Source organism: Emys orbicularis, chromosome 7 (genome assembly GCF_028017835.1).
Source record: "Emys orbicularis isolate rEmyOrb1 chromosome 7, rEmyOrb1.hap1, whole genome shotgun sequence".
Lineage (NCBI taxonomy): Eukaryota > Metazoa > Chordata > Testudines > Emydidae > Emys > Emys orbicularis.
In genome coordinates, this window is record NC_088689.1 from 131,643,497 (window position 1) to 131,668,006 (window position 24,510).

Consider the following 24,510-nt stretch of genomic DNA (forward strand, 5'->3'; position numbering starts at 1 on the left):
TGCCGTGAGATGGATCGAGTGGGCGATACAGAGGTCCCACAGGCGAATGGCTTCTTTGCATAGGAGCGATGAGTGGGCTCCGCCTTGCTTGTTGATGTAAAACATGGCCGTGGTGTTGTCGGTGAGGACCAACACACAACGGCCCTGTAGGAAATTGAGGAATGCCTGGCAGGCTAGGCGCACCGCCATCAGCTCTCGGACGTTGATGTGCAGGGCTAGTTCGGACGCGGACCACAGGCCCTGGGTATGGTGCTCCCCGAGGTGAGCGCCCCATCCTAGAGATGAAGCGTCCGTGACTAGGTGGAGGGAGGGTTGTGGGGCGTGAAAAGGCACTCCTGCACAGACCGCCGCGCGATCCAACCACCAGGTGAGGGAGGCCAAGACCGAGGACGGAACCGTGACCAGCATGTTCAGGTCGTCCCGGTGAGGACAGTACACCGACGATACCCAAGCCTGTAGTGGGCGAAGCCGTAGTCTGGCATGCCTGGTTACGTAGGTGCACGAGGCCATGTGACCCAACAGGGCAAGGCATGTTCTTATGATGGTAATCGGAAATGCCCGGAGTCCTTGAATGACGCTTGCGATGGTCTGAAATCGGCTGTCTGGCAGAATGGCTCGGGCACGTCTGGAGTCTAGGATTGCTCCAATGAACTCTATCCTCTGGGTTGGCACTAGAGTGGACTTCTCTCTGTTGAGTAGAATGCCCAGCTCGTGGAAAGTGTGTGTCACTATGTGGACGTGAGCCTGAACTTGGTCCCTGGTGCGGCCGCGCACCAGCCAGTCGTCCAAATACGGGAACACCTGTACCCCTTGTCGACGAAGGTATGCCGCGACGACTGCCAGACACTTTGTGAACACTCTGGGAGCCGAGGACAAGCCGAAGGGAAGGACTGCAAATTGGTAGTGCACCTTGTTTACTACAAATCGCAGGAAGCGCCTGTGAGGCGGGTAAATTGCTATATGGAAATATGCGTCCTTCATGTCGAGGGCGGCGAACCAGTCTCCAGGATCCAGTGAAGGAATAATGGTCCCCAATGATACCATGCGGAACTTCAACTTTACTATGAATTTGTTGAGTCCGCGCAAGTCTAAGATGGGCCGTAGACCCCCTTTCGACTTGGGGATCAGGAAGTAGCGGGAATAAAACCCCCTGCCCCTTAATTCTAGCGGAACCTCCTCTATGGCCCCCATAGAGAGGAGCCCAAAAACCTCCTGTGTAAGGAGTTGCTCGTGAGAAGGGTCCCTGAAGAGGGAAGGGGAGGGGGAGGGGGAGGGGGAGGGGGGGGAGGAAAACTGGAGGGCGTATCCCCTCTCCACCGTGCGAAGGACCCAACGGTCCGAGGTTATAAGGGACCAAGCACGGTGGAAACGGGAGAGGCGATCCCGGAAGGGGGGAGTTGAATCCTGGGTACTGGTTATGGTGCCGTCCTCGACCGCACCTTCAAAAGTTTTGCCTAGGCCCTGAAGGTGGCCTAGGCTGGCCCTGGTTCTGACCGGGTTGAGGGCCGGTCGACCTTCGCCTACCGCCTCGACCCCGCCTTCTGGTAAAATCCTGTCTCGGACGAGGCGGGGGAGGGTAGAACCTCTGAGGCTGGGGCCTGAAGGGTCTGCGCTGTGGCCCTGGGACATGCATCCCCAGGGAGCGCATCATTGTCCGGGAGTCTTTGAGGTTCTGGAGCCTAGAGTCCGTCTTCTCAGAAAACAGGCCCTGGCCTTCAAAGGGTAAGTCCTGCAGGGTCTGCTGCAGTTCTGGCGACAAGCCTGACACCTGGAGCCAGGAGATTCGCCGCATGGCTATACCCGAAGCCAAGGTTCTAGCGGCCGAGTCAGCTATATCTAGGGAGGCCTGTAGGGAGGTGCGTGCCACCCACTTACCCTCCTCTACTAAAGTCCTGAACTCTTCCCTTGATTCCTGGGGGACCAGTTCTTTAAACTTCCCCATTGAGGACCAGGTGTTAAAGTTATACCGGCTTAAGAGCGCCTGTTGGTTGGCCGCTCTAAGTTGAAGCCCCCCCGCCAAATACACTTTGCGTCCGAACAAATCGAAGCGCTTAGCGTCCTTCGATTTTGGCGCTGCCGCCTGCTGGCCATGGCGCTCCCGTGCATTCACTGATGACACCACCAGTGAGCACGGTTGGGGATGGGTATACAGATACTCGTAGTCTTTGGAGGGGACAAAGTACTTCCTCTCCACGCCTCTGGCCGTGGGTGGAATAGAGGCCGGGGTTTGCCAGATCGAGGTGGCATTAGCCTGTATGGTGCGAATAAGCGGTAACGCCACTCTGGATGGGGCATCCGTTGAGAGGATGTTCACTACCGGGTCGTGAACCTCCACGATCTCCTCCACCTGGAGGTCCATATTGCGCGCCACCCGGCGCAACAGGTCCTGGTGGGCCCGAAGGTCTATAGGGGGCGGGCCCATGGCGGATGTACCCGCTACCGCCTCATCGGGGGAGGAGGAGGAGGATGCCCCCGGTGGCAAGGGGTCCAATGGCGGATCCTGCTCCAGGTGTTCCTGGAGCTGGGCATCGCCCGCCCCCGGGTCCAGGGCCTCCGTAGGCGTGGGCACTGGAGCCTCCATGCCCCCTGGGGGGGGCGGGAGATGGTGGCCTCCGGGGCTCTGGGCTCGGAACGTGCCGAGCGGGAGGCAGATGGCGGAGCCCCTTGCGCTTGGTGGTAGGCCCATGGGGTCCAAAAGGACCAGTGCGCAGGTCCCTGTGTAGGGTCCTCGGCCGTCTCCTGCGAATGGCCGAAGTCCGCCGAAGCCGCCTGCCCCTGAGGAGGGTAGGCCGATCTAGAGGCCCCCTCAGAGGAACGGGATGCAGATCTCGACGGCCACGGCGGTGCCGAGCGCGATGCAACCGGCCCCGGATGGTGCGGTGCCGATCGGTGCCGGTCGTAGGGCGATCTGTCCCTGCGCGGTGCCGGAGAGTGGTGCCAGGATCGGGATCGGTGCCGGTAGCCCTGCCGGTGCCGCGATCCGGATCTGGAGCAGGACGACGACCGCGACGAGACCCGGTACCGGGAGCGGTCCCTCGAGCGGCGCTCATACCGGTGCCGGGAGCTACGCCTCGAGTCCGATCGGTGCCGGTGATCGCGACGGTGCCGAGATGTAGAGCGGCGTCGCGAAGAGGATCTCGACCGCGAGTACGACCGGTGCCGAGGTGATAGTCGGCGCCGGGACTCCGAGCGGCGTCGGGACCTGCTCCGAGACCTGGAGCGGTGCCGAGAGTCCACGGCTGGAGACGGTGGGCGCACCAGTGCAGGCTTGCCCCTGGACTGCACTATGCGTGGAGCCACCGGTGCCGGAAGTTGCGACGGTGCCGGCTCCGTGAGGGCAATAAGGTCCCTCGCGGTCGCAAATGTCTCCGGGGTTGAAGGGAGACAAGGTTCCACCACCAGCCTAGGTGGTGAAACAGTCCGCACCGGACTCAACGGCCTCGGTGCCGGAGTCGACGGTGTGGCCGCCTGCTTCTGGCGGTCCAAAGGCGGACGCGGCTCTACCCCCGGCACCGGGGGAGCCGGCGTCTTCAGGGCAGCAATGTCCTGTGCCTTGCGGGCCTTCTTATGGCCCGGAGATAGGGATCGGCGCCGAGTCCCCTGAGGCGGGCGCGGTGCCGAAGTCGGCCGGTGCCGAGAGGACTTGTCCGCGGCACCGGTCGGAGCCACCGGGGTGCTGCGCACCGAGGCACTCGGTGCCGGGGCTGGGCACGCCGAGGGAGGATCCGGGCTGAGTGCCGCCTCCATTAGGAGCTGCCGAAGCCTAAAGTCCCGCTCCTTTCTTGTTCGAGGCTTGAAGGCCTTGCAGATCTGGCACTTATCTGCTTGATGGGATTCCCCGAGGCACTTCAAGCAGGAGGTGTGCGGGTCGCTCGTTGGCATAGGCTTCGCGCAGGACGCGCACGGCTTAAAGCCAGGAGCCTTGGGCATGAGCCCGGCTATGCACCGGGGGGAAAAGGGGGGAGAACAACCCCCTTAACCCCCGCTAACAATTTACAACAACTACAAAACTAAATAAACGACTATCTAAAGAACTTTAACTACTATACACAACTATCTACAGAAATGAGAACGATAAGCTAGGGAGTGTGGAGACCAGCTATGCCGTGCTCCACAGTTCCAACAACCGTCAGGGGCGGTAAGAAGGAACTGAGGGGGCGCTGGGTCGGCTGGGGTATATATCCAGCGCCATGAGGGCGCCACTCCAGGGGGCTCCACAGCCGACCCACCGGGTGTTGCTAGGGTAAAAGTTTTCCGACGATCGTGCACGCGGCGCGCGCACACCTAACTGGAATGGATATGAGCAAGCACTCGAAGAAGAACTATTGTTTTGAAACCATGCATTCTTTCTTTATTAATTAAAAAAAATGAGATAACGGACAAGGTAGCCCGAGTGGGGTGGGGGAGGAGGGAAGGACAAGGCCGCATTGCTTATTGTAGCCACACTAAAAATCAAACTGTTTGAATGACAGCCTTCTGTTGCTTGGGCCATCCTCTGGAGTGGAGTGGCTGGGTGCCTGGAGCCTCCCCCTCCCCCCCCCCCGCGTTCTTGGGTATCTGGGTGAGGAGGCTATGGCACATGGGGAGGAGGGTAGGCGGTTATACAGTGGATGCAGCGGGGGTCTGTGCTCTTGTTGGCTTTCCTGCAGCTCCAACAGATGCTTCATCATGTCCGTTTGCTCCCCCAACAGACGCTTCATCATGTCCGTTTGCTCCCCCATTAGCCTCAGCATTGCGTCCTGCCTCCGCTCTTCAAGCTCACTTAATTCTTTCCTGGCCTCTGCCACTGAATGCCTCCATGCAGTAAGCTGTGCCCTATCAGTGCGGTAGGACGGCATGAGCTCGGAAAACATGTAATTGCGAGTGCGTTTTTTTCACCTTCTAATCTGCGATAACCTCAGGGACGGAGATGATAGGGGTTGCGTAGAAACATTCTGCGCTCTACGATTCTGGGGAGACTGCATGGTTACCTGTGCTGCTGAGTTCGCCACGCTGACCAAACAGGAAATGAAATTCAAAAGTTCCCAGGGCTTTTCCTGTGTACCTGGCTAGTGCATCGGAATTCAAAGTGCTGTCCAGAGCGGTCACAATGGAGCACTCTGGGATAGCTCCCGGAGGCTAATACCGTCGATTTGCGTCCGCACTACCCCAAATTCGACCCAGCAAAGTCGATTTTAGCACTACTCCCCTCGCCAGGGAGGAGTACAGAAGTTGATTTTAAGAACCCTTTAGGTCGATGGAACGGGGTTAGTTGTGTGGACGCATTCATTTTTAAATGGACCTAATGCGGCTAAATTTGACCTAACCCCGTAGTGTAGACCAAGCCTAAGATGCCACAAGTACTCCTCGTTCTTTTTGCTGATACAGACTAACACTGCTACCACTCTGAGTCAGGAGTATGAACTGACCTTCCAACACTTGAATGCACACTGCTTTCTTCTGCTGAAACAGAGGTGGAAGTATATTCTTCTCCCACCACAGTAGTTTCTGTGTTTTCACCATCTTGTCTGGGATTATAGAACAATATTCCTTTTTACTATGGGTTACAACATGAACAGTCTGAGTCATGGTTAAGTCGTCAGTCCCCACCAGTATTTCCATAGTAATGCAATCCAACATCCCAACTTTTAAGATACCTTCTGTGCCTTCCCATCCAAATGCACTATAGACAAACGTACAGGAATTTAAGATCTTCCCAACACCAAAATGTCACTCTCTCTGACCATGCTTTCCCTGACCAGAGAAATCTGAGCCCCACTGTCACTCCGTATTATGCAATCTCAACTTTAATAAATTCCAAGTCTACCACATCTGGGTCAGACCTCACAAATTTAATCAGGGGGCTCTAGGCTCCTTGGTTAATGACAAATGCATTAATATGGGTTATGGCTTAGATTCTTTTAGTTTAAGGCACTTATTTCTCATGTGCTGAGTGGAATTACACTGGTAACATGTTCTTGGACCATTCTCCTAAACAGGGGGTCTGTGATGGTGATTTCTAAGAGGAGATGAATTCTGGGGAGGTAAATTCCTGGCTCACAACCACCCTCTCTCTTCCCATGGACAAAATGGGGCCTTCCACTTAACACTGGGCTTCTGCCCTTCCCTCTGTGGTTTGCACTCACTGGATGCACTGGCTTGTAAAGAGGAATCAGGCAACCCTACCAAAGAGGGGAGTCATCGTGCTACAATCCCCAACCTAAGTATAAGGCCTCTTGGCAAGACATTACTAAATGCTGCACAGAGTCATCCGTTCACTGATAACAGGCAAGTGCACCTCCTGCCCTGTGAGCCCTTAGACTGGTGCTGGAGCTACGGCTGACAGCAGGAGTTCCCATGGCCACTTCCCAGAGGATCCTACTCGATTCCCAGGGGTAAGGGAGCTGCTGACATGGGACAGAAGCAATGTAATTGTAACAGTCCTTGCCATGATAAGAGGTTACTCAGACATTCTGCTTTGCTCTTTGCTCCACCTCCCATGTCCATTCAGTTCTTCTCCCTCCCCTGCCCATGTCTCCCAGATGCCTGCTCCCTTGTTATCCTCCTGTGTTTGCTGCCATACTCCCTGGTTCCTTTCTGCCTGCTCCCTTGATTGTGCTTCCCAGCAGCCCTGCTCCCCTGCACTTGTTTTCCTGTGGCCTAGGCCTCCTCTCACCTGCCTGTGTTGCCCAGCCACATTCTTATGGCCCCCTTCCTTCACCTGATCTCCTAGACATACTGTCCAGCTACCTGATTCTCTTCTCTCATGGACATTCCTATCCCATTTCTGGCTCCAGTCTCTGAAGGTAGATCTTGTTTCCCTTCCTCCTCCTCCTTTAAAGATGCCTCTAGAAATCTTTAGACTCCAGTTTGTGATGAAGAGCCTTGACACAAGGACCAGGTGCCAGCATCATGTGCCCTGCCAGCCACTTGCTGGCTACCAGCAAGTCATCTGGAGCCCACCAGGGCTCCATGGAGAACAGTTTGACTATCTCTGGCTAAGAGGATTTTGCCATCTGAAAGCTGCCTCATTTTCACCCTGGTTTTGCTGGTAGGTGGAGGTTGTCATTATGATGATGCTCCAGCTCTGTCTGGAGGTTGTAAGCAGGAATAAGAATCATGGTGTCACCTCTATCAACACTATTCCCATATTAAGCTACCTGTTGGCTGTGGTATGAGACAGTATTTTTTCAGCTGTGTAACTTGCACAAGCAACAGCCTTTTCTATCCTGTGATTAACTTGCACAAGCAAAAGCAACACCTGGCCTTGGGGTCACATGGTTTATTTAGCAGGAGAAGCGCTCTTCTGGCACTGGCAGCTTGTTCAGAATGTGGCAGCATGATCTGCTCACTGGCTTGAGTACACGTGACCAAACTAAACCGCCTCAGAGCTCTTTACATTTGATGCCTGTAAAGTGATGGATTAACCTTGGGCTCAATGGTCTTTAAAGCCCTTAGAAGTAGGCCCTGGCTGTATCTCAGACTTCCTCTTTGAGACTCTTCCTGACAGGTTGTACCTGGCACCCTCTCCCTATAAGGAATCCCAGTGCCTCATTTCAGGTTGTCAGGTGATGAGGTCTTTGCTACAGAGGAGCTCACTCCCCATTCACATTAGTCTCAGCCTCTTGCCCTCTAAAATTTAACTGATGCCAACAAAGGTGTTTTGGCTTTTCTTGAACATTTCCCTCCTTTCCCCTCCCTGTTTTTCAGAGCATGTTTATTTCAGTCTGATATTTTTATCAAGACTGTATTACATTAGCTGTTTTTGTTGGGAGTGATGAGTGCTAGGGGTCAGGCCTCTTTAAAATAAACAGCTTCTGTTCAAATTCAATGCCCAAGAGGTGAGTAGGTGGGGAAAATTGCTTTACTGGGGTGTCACTGCTCTTTGGAAGGTGCAAAAGGCAGCTCAGTTCCTGAGGCAGAAGGTACTGATCCAGGTTACCGTGGCTAGGGAGGGGGTGGGAAATTACCCCATTCTGATGTCAGTGGCTCAGTGGGAAACCCAATGTCTCATTCCCTGTGGGAGTTTCACAGATACTCTACCTGCTGGAGATTTCATATTCTTGAGCATCTACAGCACAAGGAATTCCTGCAACCGTAACAGTTTCTGCAATATCCTGATGTTTCTGGCCAAGGTTTGAGCCAGCAATAGTGAGTCTAGTGCCACCTTCAACTGGTCCAGACAGGGGATAAACCTGCAAAGATACCGAAGCATGTGTTCATTTCATAGCACCTCAGATGCTGGCAGCCTAATATGGTGCTGGACCCAAAAAAGCCTAAGTTCTGTCCTCTTCCTGGGATGGACATCGGAGACACTTTTTGCTGGCCAAGACTTGTGTCAGGTTCTCTTGCTATAGAGTAGCTGCTCTAACATCATAAGCAGGAAGGGCTACTCCTGGGGGAATTCTGTACCAAAAAATTAAAAATTCTGTGCACAATATTTTTAAAATCTGTAAAATGCCACATATTTTATTTGTCAAAATAATACAATATAATCAACGGGAGCCCCAGATGCCCGGGGCTGACAGCAGGTGGGAGTGCTCAAGGGGAAATCACAAATTCTGCGTGAAGAAAAAAAAAATTCTGTGAGGAACATTAATTCTGCACAAATTTTGCATTGTACAATGGTGCAGAATTCCAGCAGGAGTAAAGTGCTGTAAATGAGAGACCTAGGATCCGTGCCCTCCTCCTTCCCACACTTCGGTCTTATCACTGATCTTCACAAAGGTATAATTCCATTAAATTCCCCTTTAGAACAGCTGTGGCAGCCCATCCTTTGCCTGCTCACTGCTGCACTGACTGCTTCTCTGGGGGCTCTGGTGATGAGGAGCTATTATATAAGCTGCTATCTATTACTTGTATTGCAGTAGTGTCCAGAGGCTCTCCCATAGGTTCAGTGCCCCACTGCGCTAGGTGCTGCACAAAAACACAATCAAAAGACAGTTCATGCCCCTAAGAGTATATAGGATAAATAATGACAAGAAGCATCAAGTGGGTATAGCATGTAACTGGAGGGAGGACAAGGTGACAGCAAGGGGGACACAGGGTTACAGACACATACTCTACGGTACTCAGCAAGGGATAGGTCAAAAAGATTTTTATTTTTTTAATAAACCAGAATTATTATTAACCTCTGCTCCCTCTTCCATCCCTGCCAAGTCACTGTCACTTCACCTTGTGCACCTTCATTATTTCAGTCTCGGCTATCACTATGCTAGTCTATCCCAATCACTGGCTTAGGACAGCAAGGGTATTCCACTCTTTGGACTTCATCCCCAATTCCTGGATCCAGCAGCTTCCTGCATATTGGTTTCAATTGGTCTGAGGTATACATTTGTTTCTTTCATCTTGGCTACTACAGATTGGTTGCACTCTAGCACTTTGTGTCAGGCTCTCCGAACTCTCAGTGTTGAAGAATTAACAGTGGGAGAGGAACCGTTGTTGCTATTTGGACTATCAGTGAGGTTTTTTTGGCTGCTTTGTGGAACCCCCATTGCCCTTGAGTGCAGTACAGTAAAGAGTACTGGTTACTCACTGAATAAATGAGTGGTGCAGGACATATGTCCACTATCTCTTCTGTGCAGGATCCTCGGAAGATGCAGCTGGGCCGCTCCCCTCCACACCACACACAGTTATACTTGGAGTCAGCCGTTTGGCAGCGGCTGCAATCAGAGTGTCCCATGGAGCAGTTATAGAGAGTTACTGCAGAGGAATGACATTCAAAAGGGCATCTATGAAAATCCCAACAATGCACAGAATGACCCCAGCAACCAAGCATCTGGCATCAACACACAAAATAACAACTCAGAGCCTGTAACATCCAGGCTTAAGGGCTGCCCCTGATTTCCCAGTGATGGGACTATTGTAGGACACACTGAACAGCAACAGTCTCAATTTAAATTTTCCCAGCTACCCCTTGTCCCATTTCCTAAATCCCTCTTTTGCTGGTGAGGTGTCACTCTCCTACCATAGAGATCCACAGCGCTGTCCACTCGGAGGTGTTGCTTCCTCTGCACAAACACCACAGCATTGAATTCAAGTTGAGGTGCCAAGTAACTATACTGCAAAGAGACCAGAATGTCAGGGTATCAAAGGGACCAAATGAGGCCACTAACTAACTGGGTGAATAAACAGAAGTGCCTCAGTGCTTCACACAGTAGTTTAACACACATTGCAGCAAATAACTTGCCTCTTTCATTAAGAGACAAAGGGCCTGACTCTCAAAGATGGGCAGGGTAATTGCACATGTAAATGTGTGCATGCAAATGGCTATTTGTGTGCCTAACTGACCACCTGCAGATGCACACGCCCAATTGCATGTTAACATGTGTTATTTGTGCAAAAAACCCACTCCAGCTGAGACATCTTATGACAGAATGAGTATGACTCACCTCTCTGTGAACCTGGTCAGTGTTCCCACATGAACCAAAGTGATGAAAGCATTGATTAAGTAGCAGGTGATTATCAAATCAACAAGGGGATTCAGCGCGTTAGCTGAGGATGTTTGAAAGAGACAGCAAGAGATGGGGAGGGCTGGAAGGAAGGGCCAGAGAAGCTTAAGATCTCAGACAACTGTGATCTCTTCCTCTCCACCCCGCTCCATGCCTTGGTAGTAGGGAAAGACTTGGGGAAAAGCTTTGTGCTGTGGGGAACAAAAACTTTTAAAGTACATTGTAAATAAAACACAGAACTTGTCACTGGCGTGCATGAGGATTCTTTGCAGTAAGGAATCCAGTGTGAGGGAACCCCACCCTATGAGAACTGGGGGCTTGTCTGAAATCTTCTGTGCTGGGCAGCGGAACAGCAAAAGGAGTTTCAGAAAATCTTTCAAGCATTTCAGCAGACCCAGCAACAAGCAAAACAGTCCTTGTTATCCTGACAGGTGGAACAACAACAGAACCTACAACAATTTATTGCACAGCAGGCGCAGGTGGAGCAACAGCTCATAGAGAAGCTGGTGAATCCCATGGCAGGGAGCGATAACCGGGCAGTGGGCACAAGACTGTGCAAAATGGGCCCAACGGATAACCCTGATGCCTTTTTGTTGACATTCGAGAGGGTGGCATGAGGAGCGGGCTGGGAGAAGGGAGTATGGGCCCTCCAATTAGCTCCCTACACTTGGGAGAGGCACAAGCTGCCTACGTGGCACTGAATGATGCACAAGCAGCTGACTATGATATAGTAAAAGCAGCCGTATAAGGTGGCTCCAAGGTGAACTCTCGAATATCAGATACCCGGCGGGCTGACATGACTGCGACCAGAAACGCGACCATCCAGGAGAGGAGAAGGAGAGAGCAGGAAGCCAAAGGCTTGAAGGGGGGACCCGTGAGCTGTCACAGCACCAGATGCAAGTCCCACAGAGGAACAGGATCTCTGATGTGCGGGTAGAGACACAGCCAGATTCCTCAAGGGCCTGGAGTGATATCCTGAGAGAAAACCGACCTGCCCTCGAGTGGTGGGTGGAAGGCAGAGATGGCTGCTAGATGGACCTTGATGGATGAGAGCGACATGCCCTGAAGCCTGAGGTGCAGGAGGTAGTCTAGAATGATCTGCAATGGGCCTCGCTCGGGACAAACCCCCTTATTCGCCATCCAGCAGGTGAATAGCTTCCATTTGGCCAGGTAGGTCACCCTAGTGGAGGGTTTTTACTGCCCAACAGGACTCGTTGGACCTCAGACGAGCACTGCCGCTCTTGTGCGTTTAGCCACAAGGCAGCCAAGCCATCAGATGAAGCGCTGCCAGGTTTGGGTGCAGGAGACTGCCGTGGTTCTGGGACAACAGGTCCGCCCTGAACGGCATCTGGAACTGGGTAGCCACTGAGAGATCCAGCAGAGTGCTGAACTAGTGTTGGTGCGGCCACGCCAGCGCTGAGGATGACCTTCACCCTGTCCTGCTTGATTTTCATGAGGACTCTGCGCAGCAACGGCACTGGAGAGAAGGCGTACATCAGAGCCCTGACCATGGGAACAGGAAGGCATCTGACAGGGATCCCCTGTCGCTGCCCTGGAATGAGCAGAAGACGTGGCATTTCCTGTTCTTCCTGGACACGAATAGGTCCACCTGGGGAGTTCCCCACCTGTGGAAGATAGAACTGACCACCTCCAGGTGAAGGGACCACTCGTGGCGAGAGGAGAATGTTCTGCTGAGGTGGTCTGCCCAAGCGTTCCTGGCCCCTAGGAGGTGAGCGGCCACGAGGTGGATGTCGTGCTGCAGACAGAAATCCCTGATGTTGATGTGCAGAGACCGACTGTGACTGGACAAACAGCCTTGAGTACTAAGATCACCCAGGTGGGCTCCCCAACCCAGGTCCGAAGAGTCAGAGACAAGAGTCACTGACGAGACTGGGACCGCGAAGGGGACTCCCTCCGGCATGGATGCGGGATCTTGCCACCAGGTAAGGGATGACAGTATGCTGTCCGTCACCCTGATCACCTGGTCCATACTGTGCCAGTTGGGGACATAAACCAATGCCAGCCATGCCTGTAGGGGCCTGAGGCGGAGTCTTGCATGCCAGACCACGTAAGTGCATACTGCCATGTGATCCAACAGTCTCAGGCACGTGTGGGCAGTGGTGAGTGGTTGGGCATGCAGAGATGAGATGAGATGTGGTCCACCATGGCATGGAACCAACTTTCAGGGAGAAAGGCTCTGGCTTGAGTGGAGTCGAGTATCGCCCCAATGAATTCACTGCTTAGTGAAGAGGGAGAAACAGTAACAGGAAACTTGGAAATGGCAGAGATGCTTAATGACTTCTTTGTTTCGGTCTTCACCGAGAAGTCTGAAGGAATGCCTAACATAGTGAATGCTAATGGGAAGGGGGTAGGTTTAGCAGATAAAATAAAAAAAGAACAAGTTAAAAATCACTTAGAAAAGTTAGATGCCTGCAAGTCACCAGGGCCTGATGAAATGCATCCTAGAATACTCAAGGAGCTAATAGAGGAGGTATCTGAGCCTCTAGCTATTATCTTTGGAAAATCATGGGAGACGGGAAAGATTCCAGAAGACTGGAAAAGGGCAAATATAGTGCCCATCTATAAAAAGGGAAATAAAAACAACCCAGGAAACTATAGACCAGTTAGTTTAACTTCTGTGCCAGGGAAGATAATGGAGCAAGTAATTAAGGAAATCATCTGCAAACACTTGGAAGGTGGTAAGGTGATAGGGAACAGCCAGCATGGATTTGTAAAGAACAAATCATGTCAAACCAATCTGATAGCTTTCTTCGATAGGATAACGAGTCTTGTGGATAAGGGAGAAGCTGTGGATGTGGTATACCTAGACTTTAGTAAGGCATTTGATACGGTCTCGCATGATATTCTTATCGACAAACTAGGCAAATACAATTTAGATGGGGCTACTCTAAGGTGGGTGCATAACTGGCTGGATAACCGTACTCAGAGAGTTGTTATTAATGGTTCCCAATCCTGCTGGAAAGGCATAACGAGTGGGGTTCCGCAGGGGTCTGTTTTGGGACCGGCTCTGTTCAATATCTTCATTAACGACTTAGATATTGGCATAGAAAGTACGCTTATTAAGTTTGCGGATGATACCAAACTGGGAGGGATTGCAACTGCTTTGGAGGACAGGGTCATAATTCAAAATGATCTGGACAAATTGGAGAAATGGTCTGAGTTAAACAGGATGAAGTTTAACAAAGACAAATGCAAAGTGCTCCACTTAGGAAGAAAAAATCAGTTTCACACATACAGAATGGGAAGAGACTGTCTAGGAAGGAGTACGGCAGAAAGGGATCTAGGGGTTATAGTGGACCACAAGCTAAATATGAGTCAACAGTGTGATGCTGTTGCAAAAAAAGCAAACATGATTCTGGGATGTATTAACAGGTGTGTTGTGAGCAAGACACGAGAAGTCATTCTTCCGCTCTACTCTGCTCTGGTTAGGCCTCAGCTGGAGTATTGTGTCCAGTTCTGGGCACCGCATTTCAAGAAAGATGTGGAGAAATTGGAAAGGGTCCAGAGAAGAGCAACAAGAATGATTAAAGGTCTTGAGAACATGACCTATGAAGGAAGGCTGAAAGAATTGGGTTTGTTTAGTTTGGAAAAGAGAAGACTGAGAGGGGACATGATAGCAGTTTTCAGATATCTAAAAGGGTGTCATAAGGAGGAGGGAGAAAACTTGTTCACCTTAGCCTCTGAGGATAGAACAAGAAGCAATGGGCTTAAACTGCAGCAAGGGAGGTCTAGGTTGGACATTAGGAAAAAGTTCCTAACTGTCAGGGTGGTTAAACACTGGAATAAATTGCCTAGGGAGGTTGTGGAATCTCCATCTCTGGAGATATTTAAGAGTAGGTTAGATAAATGTCTATCCAGGATGGTCTAGACAGTATTTGGTCCTGCCATGCGGGCAGGGGACTGGACTCTATGACCTCTCGAGGTCCCTTCCAGTCCTAGAATCTATGAATTCTATATGTTGCACTGGGGTGAAGGTCGACTTTTTGTCATTTATTAATAGGCCCAGATCGTGGCTGGTGGAACAGACCACATTGGGATGCCTCTGCACCTGATCCGAGGACTGGCCCCTTATCAACCAGTCATCGAGGTACTGGTAGATCTGGACTCCCCAGATCTACTCATGTAAAGTGTTTGTGAACACTTTCAGGGCAGACGAGAGACCAAAGGGCAATGCCATGAACTGGAAATGGTACTGGCCCAACATGAAACAAAGGAAACGCCGGTTTCCCGGGAATATAGAAATACGGAAGTATGCATCCATTAAATCAAGGGCAGCATACCACTCTGCCGAATCCAAGGAGGGAATGATGGAGGCCAGGGAGACCATATGAAAACTTTTTGAGAGACTTGCTGAGGCGGCGCAGGTCTAAGATCGGTCTGAGACCCCCTTTTGCCTTCGGAATGAGGCAGTAAAGGGAGTAATACCCTCTTCCTTCTATGTCTTGTAGAACCTCTTCCACTGCCCCTAGGCTCATGAGGTTTCCAACCTCCTGAATGAGGAGTTGCTCATGAGAAGGGTCCCTGAAGAGGGACTGGGAAGAGGGATGGATGGGTTGGTCGGCTACAAACTGCAGGATATAACCCAATGAGACTGTGTCAAGCACCCAGCAGTCCGAGGTGATATGGGACCAGGCCAACCAGAAAAGGTGGAAGCGGTTGAGGAAGATGGGGAGCAGATCCTGTGCAGTAACTGGGGCATCATCCTCGGGCGCACTCTCAGAATGACTTCTGCTGATTACCTTGATACCTGGAAGGACCGGGCTGAGCAGGTGAACGAGACGATGACTGGTGGCATCACTTAAAACCCGTTTTTGTCCTCCTTTTTTTAGGAGCTGGAACGAGGGGTACCCCAAGACCTTGTGGAGGCGGCAGGGGGCGGAACAGCTTCCTGGCCTGCTGAGGACTATGAAGACCTAAGGAGTGGAGGTGGCCCGGGAATCTTTAAGGCCGTGGAGCCTAGCATCAGTTAGCTCTGAAAAGAGCCCCATTCCCTCAAAAGGGAGGTCCTGGAGGGTATACTGCATCTCCTGGGATAGCCTGGAGGTCTGTAACCAGGAGCTATGCCTCATGGCTATTGCAGAGGCAACCACCCTGGACGCCGAGTACTTGGCGTCTCAGGCCATCGGGAGGACACTGCCATGCCCTCCTCTATCAGAGTGGCGAACTCCTGTGCCTGATCCTGTGGGAGGCTCGCTTTGAACTTGCTGACCGAGTCCCACAGGCTGAAATTGTACCTGCCAAGTAGTGCCTGATGGTTAGAGACCCTGAATTGGAAGCTCACTGTGGAATAAATCTTTCTGCCAAATAACTCTAGTCTCTTGGCATCTTTATTTTTGGGGATGCCACTCACCTGACCCTTTAGTTGATGGCAGACATGACCAGGGACCCCTCAGGAGGGTGCGTGTATAGATATTCAACCCCCTGGACGGTGACATAGTACTTCTTTTCCGCCTTTTTGGATGTGGGCGGAATGGAAGATGGGGTCTGCCATACCGACTTAGCGATCTTCAGGACCCCTTGGTGAACAGGCAATGTGACCCAGGCTGGGGAAGAGGATGGAATGACATTGAAGAGGTCATCGGGCTCCTCAGCTAGCTCCTCAACCTCCAAGTTCACGTGGGCCGCCACCCTTTTATGGAGGGCTTGGTGCTCCCTGATGTCATCAGAGGAGCAGCTAGTTTGTGAGGGCCCCGCCACCGCCTCCTCTGGGGACGATGAGGATGACTGCACCGCCGGAGGCTGGGGGGCGTGCCCTTGCTGCATTGGGAACTGCTCCATGGTCCCCGGAGCCTGCCTCGAGGTCACCGCTTCAGATTGGGCCCCTTGCTCCAACACCGGTGCCGGCTGTGCCAGGGGTAGCTTGTCCAATGTCGCCTGGGAGGAGTGGTGGGAGTATGGTGCCGGCATTACAGGCACCCACCGTGGGTTCCAGTATTGCCACTGGGCGGGCCATTGCCCCTGACCCCATGTTGGTGCCACGGGCGCCTTGGCGGGCTCCCAGTTGGGAGAAGATTTGTCCTGGACAGGGGAAGGGCTAAACTGTCCCTCCAACCCAGACCACTGTTCTTCTGGGGACCAGGGCGGGGCCATGGAAGCCTGAGTCTGTCGACTGACTCTTGTCAGCAACCGGTACGGGGAAGGCGAGTGCCAGTTCCTGCCCAAAGAATGGTACCGTAGCCCTGGCGACCGGTGCCGCGACCAGGAACGGTCTCGCGTCTGAGGAGACCGACACCTAGGCGACCTGCAAGGCGATGGTGACTGGCACCTTGGTGATCTCTGGTGGGAGGACTGTCAGTACCGAGAATACGGGGATTGCCATCGCGACTCTGGAGTCCCGTGTCTTGTAAGCGGAGACCGTGGCGTCGGAGACCTGGGCCTCCTGGCCGGAGACCAGGGCTGCAGTACCGGGGTCCTTGGCTGTGGCAAAAGGGAATGACACCTGCAGTCCAGGGACCGGGGGCATTCCACTGCCTTTAGGGGCAGTCCCATCACTGGCTTGGTCGTCTGAGCTGGTGACTTGGCGGGATCTACCATGTGGCCAGGCATCTGCGGTGCTGGTTGGCCTAACTGTTCTTTGGCCGCCAGGCCCACCTTGGGCACAAATGGCCCTGCGATGGGCCAGAACCCCCTACCGCTCCCCAGAGTCAGAGGTAGATCCCTGGCTGGACTAGGGGGTCTGACCAAGCGATACCCCCGAGAGCCTCCATTGCGGGCACGAGGCCTAGCTCAGGTCCTTTGCGCAGTGCCTGCAGACCAGACAACTTAGACCTCTTCTTCGGTACTGGCCAGGGGGAACAGTGCCGGCTGGATCCCAGTGCCAGCGGTGCACGGTGTACCGATGCTGAAGTACCGGGTGTGGAGTCCGAGTGCGAGGGCTCCGATGCTGGGCGCAGAACAGCCTCCATAAGGAGGGCCCTTAATCGAATGTCCCGCTCTTTTTGAGTTTGGGGATGAAAATTTTTGCAGATCCGGCACTTGTCTTTTCGATGGGACTCCCCCAGGCACTTCAGACAACTCTCGTGAGGGTCGCTGATGGGCATTGGCCGGCTGCATTCAGAACACGTCTTAAAGGCTGGTGAGCGGGGCATGCCCCACTCCGGGACTCTAACTACTAAACTACTAGCAATAATCACACCTCAGATTAGCTAACTAATCACTGACTAAATAACAAAGGAGAACGATCTGAACAGTGAAGAACCGCTAATGCTCTTGCTAAGCAAGACCAGGCGCTCCAACCAACCGTCACAGGCGATAAGAGGGAACTGAGAGGGCGTAGGGCAAGCGGTGCCTGATATACTGCCGCATGAGCGCACCAGTCCAGAGAGCGCCACAGCCAGCCCTACGGATACTGCTAAGGCAAAAGTCTCCGACAACTGTGCACGTGGGCACGCATACCTAGAACGGAATCAACATGAGCAAGCACTTGAAGAAGAAGGCCACCGATGAGGCTTGCCCCTTAGTCGAGTGGGAGGTTACAATTGCCGGTGGAGGCACTTTCGCCTGATCATCGTAAAATTGGATGCAGACAGTGATCCAGGATGAAATTCTCTGGGTAGACACCGGACGACCTTTCATCCTACCCGCCACCAGGACGAACAGCTGCGTTGACTTACAGAACAGTTTGGTCCTTTCGATGTAAAAGGCTACCGAATGCAATCTACGTTCCTTCTCAGACTTATGAGGCTTTGGGAAAAAGATTGGCAAGAATATGTCCTGACTCGCGTGAAACTGCGAAACAACCTTGGGCAGGAAAGCTGGGTGCGGCCACAGCTGGACCTTGTCCTCAAAAAACACCGTATAGGGCGGCTCCAAATTAAGTGCCCTAATCTCAGAGACCCTATGGGCAGATGTTATTGCCACAGGAACGCCACCTTGCAGGAGAACAGAAGAAGGGAACCGGAAGCTTATGGCTCGAAGGGGGCCCCCCACGAGCCGTGCCAGCACTAGATTCAGGTCCCAAGCAAGGACAGGGTCCCAGACATGAGGATAGAGTCACTTCAGACCTTTTAGAAACTGGATCGTCATGTTGTGGGCGAAGACCGACCTGCCCTGAAATGGAGGGTGAAAGGCTGATACAGCGGCCAAGTGGACCTTAATTTATGAAAGGGACAAGCCCTGGAGATGGAGATGTAGAAGGTCGTCCAAGGTTAACTGAAGTGAGGCCTGCTTTGGCCTAATACCCTGGTCCGAGGCCCAGCACATGAACCATTTCCATTTGGCCAGGTAGGCTGCCCTGGTGCAGGGCTTTCTGCTGCCCAACAAGACCTGTTGGACACAGGCCAAGCACTCCTCCTCTGCGCATTCAGCCATGCAGCTGCTAAGTCATCAGGTGCAGCGCTGCCAGGTTCAGGTGCAGGAGACTGCCGTAGTTCTGGGACAGCAGATCCAATCAGAGAGGCAGCTACAGCGGGTGTCACTGAGAGGTCCAGCAGCATGCCGAACCAATGTTGGCGAGGCCAAGCCGGGGCTATCAGGATCACCTTCGCCCTGTCCTGTTTGATCTTCATGAGGACTCTGGATTAATGGCACTGCTGGGAAGGCATACATCAGAGCCCCCAACCATTGGAGTAAGAAGGCGTCTGACAAAGAGCCCCTGTCGATCCCCCAAACCGAGCAGAACACATGGCATTTCCAGTTCTAGCAAGTCACGAACAAGTCCACTCAGGGAGATCCCCACTTTCGGAAGATCACACTGACCACCTCAGGTATGCACCCCCATGTAGCTCCGGGGTACTCGGTGCCGGGTCATGCTTCTTCGACTTCTTTTTAGGCACCAATGAAGGGGAGAGGTGCTGGGTAAAGCCCAGTGCCGGGGGTGCACTACACACCAAGGCCGAAGTACCGGGAGTCGACTCCATCTGGGATGGCTCCGAGGCTGGGCGGAGAGCGGCCTCCATGAGGATGGGCCTCAAATGGATGTTGCACTCTTTCTGTGTTCTGGGACGAAAGTTCTTATAGATGCAACACTTCTCTTTTACATGTTATTCCCTAAAGCATTTCAGGCAGCTGCTATGGGGGTCACTAACAGGCATAGGCCTGTTGCAGTCGGCGCAGGGCTTAAAACCCAGAAACCAGGGCATTCCCCCCTGCCTGGGGCAAAGTCCCCACTGGGACACTAACTTACTTACTACAGTGCTTAACAACTACTTCACTAGCTAACTACTGTAAACAAACTATTTACAACACTAAAATGTGAAGCAAAGGAGAAAAACTAGTGATCGCTTGCTAGGCAAGGGAAAGGTGCTCCGACCAACCACCACGGGCGGTAAGAAGGAAATGAGAGGGCGTAGGGCCGGTGGCGCCAAATATACCGACACATGAGCGCACACTCCAGAGGGTGCCACAGCCGACCCTATGAATACCACTAAGGCAGAAATCTCCAACAACTATGCAAGTGGGCGTGCACAAACGTAGAATGGTGTGCATGAGCAAGCACTTGAAGAATCCATGATCTTTACCCCCGACCTCCTCACCATAACATCCTCGCCTAGCCTTCCATGACAACCACAGGAGTCAAATGACCCCAAGTCCTCACCCAAAGCCATTACCATGTTTCAACCCTCTAGGCCTCTCAAAGGCAATCAGAGAACCTGCTACAACAGTTGGGTGCCCAGACAGGGACCTCTAGGGACAGCTGCATGCGCCATCCACTCCAGGCTATTTACAAATCCTCTCCACATGCCACATAGCAGCACACACCCTCCTCACCCCCCTCCAAAACCACCCTCAAATCTCTCATCCTGGTAGAAACAGCCCACAATCTCTGGGCCAGTATCCCTCTCTCTCCTGTTGCAAAGGCCAGGCGTAATACATTAATGTTATCTATAACTCTAGCACCCTCAGCAGGCTGGGATTGTACATGCTACATATCTCATGCTTGCATCTCTCTTACTTTCTGTTATTTTGGTTTTCTCCCAGAGGCTTTCTGCAAAGGAGCTGTCCCCAATTCCAGAAGAGCCCACAAACAGGTAAACAAAGCACTGCTAGTGGGAGTGATAGAGTGCTAAATGAAAGGGCAATGGAGCTAATCTTTTGGATATCATAGGAATGGTAGTGAGATATGTTACAGGGATGGCATTGTTCTCTGCCACAATCATGGCATTATCACTGTACTATGGCACAGATAAAACTAACCTTCTGCTAGCTGAAGACTTAATTATTATTACTTATCTTACAGCAGCCTCAGGGATCAGGGCCCTGTTGTGCCAGGCACTGTACAAACACAGAACAGAAAGATGGTCTCTGCTCCAAAGAGCTCACAATTTAAAGTAGTTTTTAGTCTTCTCTCCAGTCAGACTAAGAGGATCATCAACAAAAACCTGGATGAGATTGGATTAGTGGGAAGTCTGGATAGCTTTTGCCATCTCAAATACTTACCTGGTGTAGCTGACATGTGATGTAGCAGAGTGATCGGTTTGCTTCCTCCCCCTCAACATAAGCATCCATCACCACTGTCCTCCCCTCCACAATCAGGACACACTCATAGTCCCATTGCTGATCCTACAGCCAGGAAGAGAGAGACAGCTTCACCAGTATCCACTCACACGACCAAACCAACAAACAGAGACTTTCAGGCACACACACACCTATGCTCCCCCATAAAACTTCTCCTCCTGTTCCCATCTCAGAGCCCTTTTCCATACCACTCCCTACGCATGCAACATGCTCCTTGTTCTCATTTGCCATGCCACCTTTCTCCTGCATTCTAGTCCCTCCTATACTCTCCCTTCTTCATGATCCCCACATGAGAGGAATCAAATCAAGACCACAAACAAATTAATTCCCAGAAGACACACACTGTATGCTGGGGAGAGGAGAGGGTTCCTATCAAAAGACTTCAGCCCAGAAGCAGGGGGATTAGGGGGGAAAAAACACCAGAGAAAGAATTAGAAAAATGAGCCAGGGTATGTGTCAGTCACCAACCATGCGTGTATGTACAATACACACTTCAACAGAGAAAGGTAACAATTAGTCTGTAACTGAGCGAAATAGGCCACATGCCCTGAAACCTATCAGGTTCCAGCTGTAGTTTGTACATAAGTCTATCAAGGACTATCATTCCAGAGAGGTTATTGAAGTAGTGTTTAAACTTTGGAGACCAATATAATTTTCACCTGTGACTGTAAATGCAGCCCAAAGGAACCAGAGTTTTTGAGGATCTGTAAGGCTTAATTTTAACTCTGTTGTAGAAGCTTCAAAAGTGGAATAGCCACACGGACATTTTACTACATCAGGAGAAGGGGACAGGGCAATGAAAAATGGAAGAACTGCGCTCAGCTTTTGAGGTTTAAAATGGAATGAGAAGGGACTCAGCAGGGACCCACCCTGGATACACAGTCCCCACATGCTTCAGCGAGGTGCCCTTAAATTTGACGTATCTAGGAACCGAGGTGCCAGAGGCTGCCCACAGGGTGCCTTGCTCCAAGCAAACCTCTTCTCAGTGGGAAGCAACAGGCACATACCTGATACAGATGGAAGTTTTTCCCCAGCAGGGTTATCTTCTGCTCCACGTTGACTGGGAGCAGAGAGGATCCCTGAATGCCCTGCACACAGGGACAGGCTCCAGGACCCCAGCTAAACTCCTCATTCTGAAAAACAAACACCCATAGAGAGCACCTACGGCACAGGGAATTGAACTTGACTGGAACAATTAACACAGGCAAATACAGGAATGAAATTTCATCCTAACAGAAGGGGAAGCTGGGCTCACTGGGTATGTTTATACTTGGAGCTGATTGCCAGCAAGCCTAGACATACTCGCACTCTTTAGCAGGCTGAGAACTACAGTAGAGCTGGGGTAGGCCAGGCAGTGGTGAGTGGCAGCATGGACTAGCCATGCCAAGTACATAGCAACAGGCTCAGACGGGTTTGTACTAAGCATGGCTAGCCCATAGCCTCCTTGGTACTACCCATGCTACTGCAGCTACACTTCTCTTTTTAGCAACCTAGCTCAATGACAGCTACAGCGAGTATGTGTATGCAGGCTGGGAATCACACCCCTAGCTCATAGTGTAGACCCAGCCATTTACTACAGGGATAAGGAGAGCAATATAAGACCCCAAAGACAGCGAGCAGGAGAAAGTAGACACTACACAAGCCCTAGGAATGGTGTACCAGGAAACCCGTCGCTTGGGTACTGTGCAGCTTCCAGGTAAATGGCCACGCTACAACACCAAAACCCCTTCCTTCCTAAGGCTGCCATTTCCCACTCTGAACACATCACCATCCTTGGGGTCTCCTGGAGGAGAAGGAGGAGCCAATCTTCCTTCCTGTGACGTAATGTCTCCCAGTTTGGTGACCTGCATCTGAATTTCAAAGTAGACCATAGCTCTAAAGGTAGGTCTGAGAGCTGCATCAGAGACTCACCAACTCCAAAAATCCAGGGGCATCATATTGATAGTCAAAATCAGGGTGCAGAATTCTGGGGAAATCAGGGGCATCCCTCTCTGAAGAGTCTCCATCGCCTGAGAGAAGAGTGGAAGCAGAGAAGGGTGACGTATCATTCTCGGTCTGCAGTGAATCCATCCAATCCTCTGTGTCCTTGAACTCTGTGCCTTCCCCAAGTAGCCAGTCAGGAAGGACTGAAGATGGGACCTCAGAGGGAGGCAGTTCTGTCTCTAGGTTTCCTGGGAAATCAGCAGAGGAGGTGGGGGCACTAGAAGTTTGGTTGGGGGTGAAAGGAGATGGGATGGCAGATGTGGGTGCCTCAGAGGTTGGTAAAGTAGTAGTGGGAGGCCACGTGGAATTTGTGATGTCAGGGGGAGGGGTTAATGCTGCCACAACTGGCTGCAGAGTATTGAAGGCAGCAGTGGTGGGTGGGTCAGTGAACCACACTTCTGGGGCTGTGGCTAGTTCAGAGGTAGGCAGAGCTGTATGGTCTGCAGTCTCTGCTGCGCTAGTAGTGACAGATGCTACAGTAGGATTTGTGGCAAGGCTGGTAGTAGCGGGCTTGTCTGTTAGGGGTAGCACCGTAGATTCAGTGGTGATCTTGAGAAAGGTGAGAATGGCTGTAGTTGGAGTTGATGCATGTGTGTGGCTAAAGGTCCCTGTGGGATGAGCAGTCATGGCAGAGACTGCAGGCAGAGTGGTGGGGACTGACTCTGTGATGGGAGTGTGGGTAACCACCATAGTGACTGGGGGAGTGATGGGTTTGGTGGCCACAGTCAGCGTTTTGGTAGAGGTCATGGTGGTGGAAGCAGCTGAAGAAAGAAATGGACTTGAGGTTGGAATTTGTGTCTGAAGGGAGCCATTGAGATGGGGGTAGAGAGAGAGAATCACAGAGTGAGCATGAAAACAGCAACATGTGAGAGAAAGACACAAGCAAAAAACAACAGTCAGTCGGATTCCATGTCAAAAGGGAATTCCCAGGAGGCCATTTGACCCTTCTGAGATTTCTACTGAGAGAGAGATGAGCCTCTCACACCAGTTGGCTTCGCTGAGCACAGGGAATAAAGGCTAACACTGTACATCCTACAGAGAGATTCTGAGGGCCTGAAACTCTCAGAGTATGAAGGATTAGCTCAATTATCAGCTTCTCCTCTTGTACAGCTTCATCCACCCTTCCCCACACCAAGAGACACCTGTCCCTCCCAGCTGGTGCTCCCTGCTCATCTTCTTCACCCTGCAACGTGCCCCAGCCTGACACACTTCTCCCCAGGCCAATTCTCTCTTGCTCCCTGCCTGCCTCCCTACTATCAGTTCCCTGATGGTTTTCTCCCAGACTCCTGATGCCTCATAGCTTCTCTAGATCCCTTACATCAGGATCGCAGGCTGGGCATGAGGGAGGGTTTCTGGATGAGTTATGACTCACTCTGAATAAGAGGCCCATCCTGCCTCACTGCCCTGCTGCTGGAAACCTTTCCTCAGCCCCCACCCCACAATACCTGAGAAAACTCTACAAAGCAGCCAGGCTCTGAGGGTTCAGGAGCCCCTCTTTAGTATCAGAAGGGGACACATACTCCTCTTGACACTCTCAGCCCACAGCAGCAAGATGGCTGCCATCTTAATCTGAGTAAAAACATAATCTTTCTGGACTTCAGTGGCATTCTTTGCAGATGGG

General features: G+C 52.0%; 1 protein-coding gene across 2 annotated transcripts in view; it reads right to left on the bottom strand.

Moving 5' to 3' along the window:
• The window catches only part of PLXNB1 (plexin B1), a 114,923-nt gene that overhangs the window by 48,015 nt on the left and 42,398 nt on the right, over nucleotides 1-24,510 (bottom strand). Inside the window, exons 9-14 of one of the 2 annotated variants that reach the window (XM_065407128.1) lie at nucleotides 22,818-23,687; nucleotides 21,914-22,039; nucleotides 20,829-20,951; nucleotides 9,947-10,040; nucleotides 9,515-9,681; nucleotides 8,023-8,174 (exon numbers count right to left, since the gene is read on the bottom strand). In XM_065407128.1, the coding sequence (XP_065263200.1) occupies nucleotides 8,023-8,174; nucleotides 9,515-9,681; nucleotides 9,947-10,040; nucleotides 20,829-20,951; nucleotides 21,914-22,039; nucleotides 22,818-23,687 (1,532 nt within the window). The remainder of the gene's footprint in view (nucleotides 1-8,022; nucleotides 8,175-9,514; nucleotides 9,682-9,946; nucleotides 10,041-20,828; nucleotides 20,952-21,913; nucleotides 22,040-22,817; nucleotides 23,688-24,510) is intronic. The other variant, XM_065407129.1, reaches the window with a different exon arrangement.